The 2,990-nt window shown below is 56.2% G+C and overlaps 1 protein-coding gene across 1 annotated transcript in view; it reads right to left on the bottom strand.

The window, feature by feature from the left end:
- Positions 1-960: 960 nt before the first annotated feature.
- Positions 961-2,990, bottom strand: part of PPIA (peptidylprolyl isomerase A) — a 2,472-nt gene continuing 442 nt past the window's right edge. The window contains exons 2-5 of the mRNA XM_044919908.1: positions 2,506-2,565; positions 2,304-2,391; positions 1,915-2,088; positions 961-1,114 (exon numbers count right to left, since the gene is read on the bottom strand). Coding sequence (XP_044775843.1) covers positions 982-1,114; positions 1,915-2,088; positions 2,304-2,391; positions 2,506-2,565 — 455 coding nt within the window. The 3' untranslated portion in view covers positions 961-981. The remainder of the gene's footprint in view (positions 1,115-1,914; positions 2,089-2,303; positions 2,392-2,505; positions 2,566-2,990) is intronic.

The following is a 2,990-nucleotide window of genomic DNA, read 5'->3' as shown; positions in this document are numbered from 1 at the left end:
GAGAAAATGACACAGCGGCAGACGCACCAGCACTTCGTGCAGAGGGAACCTGCCAGCAGCCAAACTGCAAACATTCGGACCCCATTTGGACAGAAATGGCTCCTGGGTCAAGACCCCCGGCAGGCAGGGGTGCTGCGGGGAGCAGAGCGTACCCAGCTCGTACTTCTAGACCCTAGAGCCTGCACAAGCTGCTCGCTGCTCATTTGCACACTTGGGTCTCCAGTCCAGCTCCCGGGGGGGGGGGGGGGGGGCTGCCTCAACTGGACCTCGTGGCTCAGGATGATCAAGTTCCCAGGACAGCGGGACTGCAGGACCAGGACAGTGCAGGCTCCAAACAGAGGCAGGGACTCCCGTCATGGGGCAGGCACGATACTGGGCTCCCTGCATGCCTTTCTCCACCACATTCCTTGGCATCCAGCTCCCTACTCAGGGAGCCTGCTTCTCGCTCTCCCCCTGCTTTTCTCAAAATCTTAAAAAAAAAGAAAATCGGGGGAGTTTATGTGGGAATGGAGAAAACCCAGCACCCCAGTTAGGAGTGCCAGACTTAGGTCCAAACGAAGGGTTACAGGACTTAGGACTCCGCCTCCTACAGCAGTCACCGTCCCCCTCCACAGAGCTCTGGCCCAGCCTGGTCACCACCTGTGCCAAGTCCCGGCCCACGTACCCCTCACCCACATACTTTTAGGGACACCCTGCGCCGGTTATTTCTTGGGTCAGGGGAGCGAACCTGCTGCTGCGAATCAAAGCTGTACGGACACGCCCTCCCAAAACAAGGACAGACAACTATGGTTTAGGTTTTATTTCATCATCATAAACTGAACTCTGCAATCCAGCTAGACCTGGGGATAAGGAACCATGGAGCCCGCAGAACTGCAGCGAGAGCACAGAGATTCTGGGGTATTTCGAGCAGGTGGGGGCGGAGGGATGCTCTCCTGAGCTACAGAAGGAATGGTCTGGTAGTTAAAACACAAGTCAGATTTATTAGATCTGTCCACAGTCAGCAATGGTGATCTTCTTGCTGGTCTTGCCGTTCCTGGACCCAAAGCGCTCCATGGCCTCCACAATGTTCATGCCTTCTTTGACCTTGCCGAAGACCACATGCTTGCCATCCAACCTGCAAACGCGAAAGCCAGCATCACCGCTGGGGCCAGGGACTAAGAAGCCGCTCACACTGTGCAGGAAGGGGACCAGGGCCCCACACCCCAACGAACATCAAAAGGGGGTCGTACTTGGCCTCTAGTACCAGCTCACGTTGACCCAACATTAAACATTTCATCCTTCTAGCTAAACCAACGGCAACACCACGGACGCCTAGGAATCAGTCTCAAAAGGTGATGTAATCTTCTCCAACTGCTGTCAAAAATCCTACACTTAGAATGGACCCCTAGGGGCGCCTGGGCGGCTCAGTAGGTTAAGTATCTGCCTTCAGCTCAGGTCATGTTCTCAGGGTCCTGGGATTGAGTCCTGCGTCAGGCTCCCTGCTTGGCGGGGGGAGTCAGTCTGCTTCTCCCTCAGCAGCTCCACACACCCACCCCCGCATGTGTGCTCTCTCATAAACAGAAAAAACCCTGAAGAGCCAACAAGCACACGATACTCAAAAGCTACCACTCTGGTTTGCGTTTACTTTTTCAAGTTTTTGTTAGTCATCTCTACACCCAACATGGGGCTTGAACTTACGACCCTGAGATCAGGCGTTCCACGCTCCTGAAACTGAGCCAGCCAGGGGCCCCAAAAGTAGCACCCAATTGAACTACTCAGCTAAGCGCCCATGCTATTCCAGGGTCTTGCTTTCTGTACCACAGGACCGAAGTCTGGGGCTTTCTTGGTCCTCCTGCTACTTTAGATGGAAAACAGGAAAGGGGAGAAGCGAGGAATTAGGGCTCCTGGGTCGCCTTTGCCGTGTTCTGCCCTTACCACTCGGTCTTGGCAGTGCAGATGAAGAACTGGGAACCGTTCGTGTTGGGTCCAGCGTTGGCCATGGACAGGATGCCAGGACCCGTGTGCTTCAGGATGAAATTCTCATCATCAAACTTCTCCCCATAGATGGACTTGCCTCCAGTGCCATTATGGCGTGTGAAGTCCCCCCCCCTGTGAACGAGAGCAAAACCTGTCCCTCCTGGCAGTGTGATCCGAAAACACTCAACCTGCAATTGGCCAACTTGAAAACACAAGTTTAATCTGACTAGCGAGGTTAAGGGAGACCCAAGTGGTCGGAAACACCTCATACACACCCAAGCTGAAATACTCCAGCTCACGCTCAAATTAAGAGCGCCACCCAAATCAGGACCGGTGAATTTCGTACCTGGCACATAAATCCCGGAATAATCCTGTGAAAGCAGGAACCTTTATAACCAAATCCTTTCTCCCCAGTGCTCAGGGCACGGAAGTTCTCTGTCCGAAAGGAAAAAAGCAAACCCAGATCCGTGTATATCCACACATACACGCACACCCAAGCTTTTAAGTTGGTCCATCTCAGGACGTTAAAAAAAGAAGCCGGAAACTAACCTGCTGTCTTCGGAACTTTGTCTGCAAACAGCTGCAAGAGAAAACGAGTGTAATTAACATCTGCTGGCAGATTTCGTTGCTTGGTCGCCGAGTCTTCAGGGGCTTCTGAATCCTAAGCTCATCTCCTCACGACAAGAAAACGCTCCTTCAGGGACTCTCGTGGCTCCCAAAAAAGGACGGCTCCCGACAGCCGAAGTCCCGTGGGGCCGGGGCGAGGCTTCCCGCACAGGCCTCACACCTCCCGCGACTGCAGCTGCCGCCCCCCGCCCGCTCGAGCAGGGCGGCCCCTTCCCGGCACAGCCAGCCCCCCGGGGGCAGCAGCTCAGGAAGCATCTCCAAGCCCCACCGCGGGCGGGGCGCCCTGGCCGCGGCGCCCCCGCAGCTCCGGGCGGCCGCCCCTCCCCCGGCCCGCGGCCCCAGCACGGCCTGGCGAGCACACAGGCGCGGGGCGCAGGGGCCTCCCGCAGGGCCCCGCCAGCCTCCCC

Source organism: Neomonachus schauinslandi, chromosome 12, assembly GCF_002201575.2.
Source record: "Neomonachus schauinslandi chromosome 12, ASM220157v2, whole genome shotgun sequence".
NCBI classification, from domain to species: Eukaryota; Metazoa; Chordata; class Mammalia; order Carnivora; family Phocidae; genus Neomonachus; species Neomonachus schauinslandi.
The sequence above is the reverse complement of the archived record's forward strand: the minus strand, read 5'-3'. Positions and strand labels throughout refer to the sequence as shown.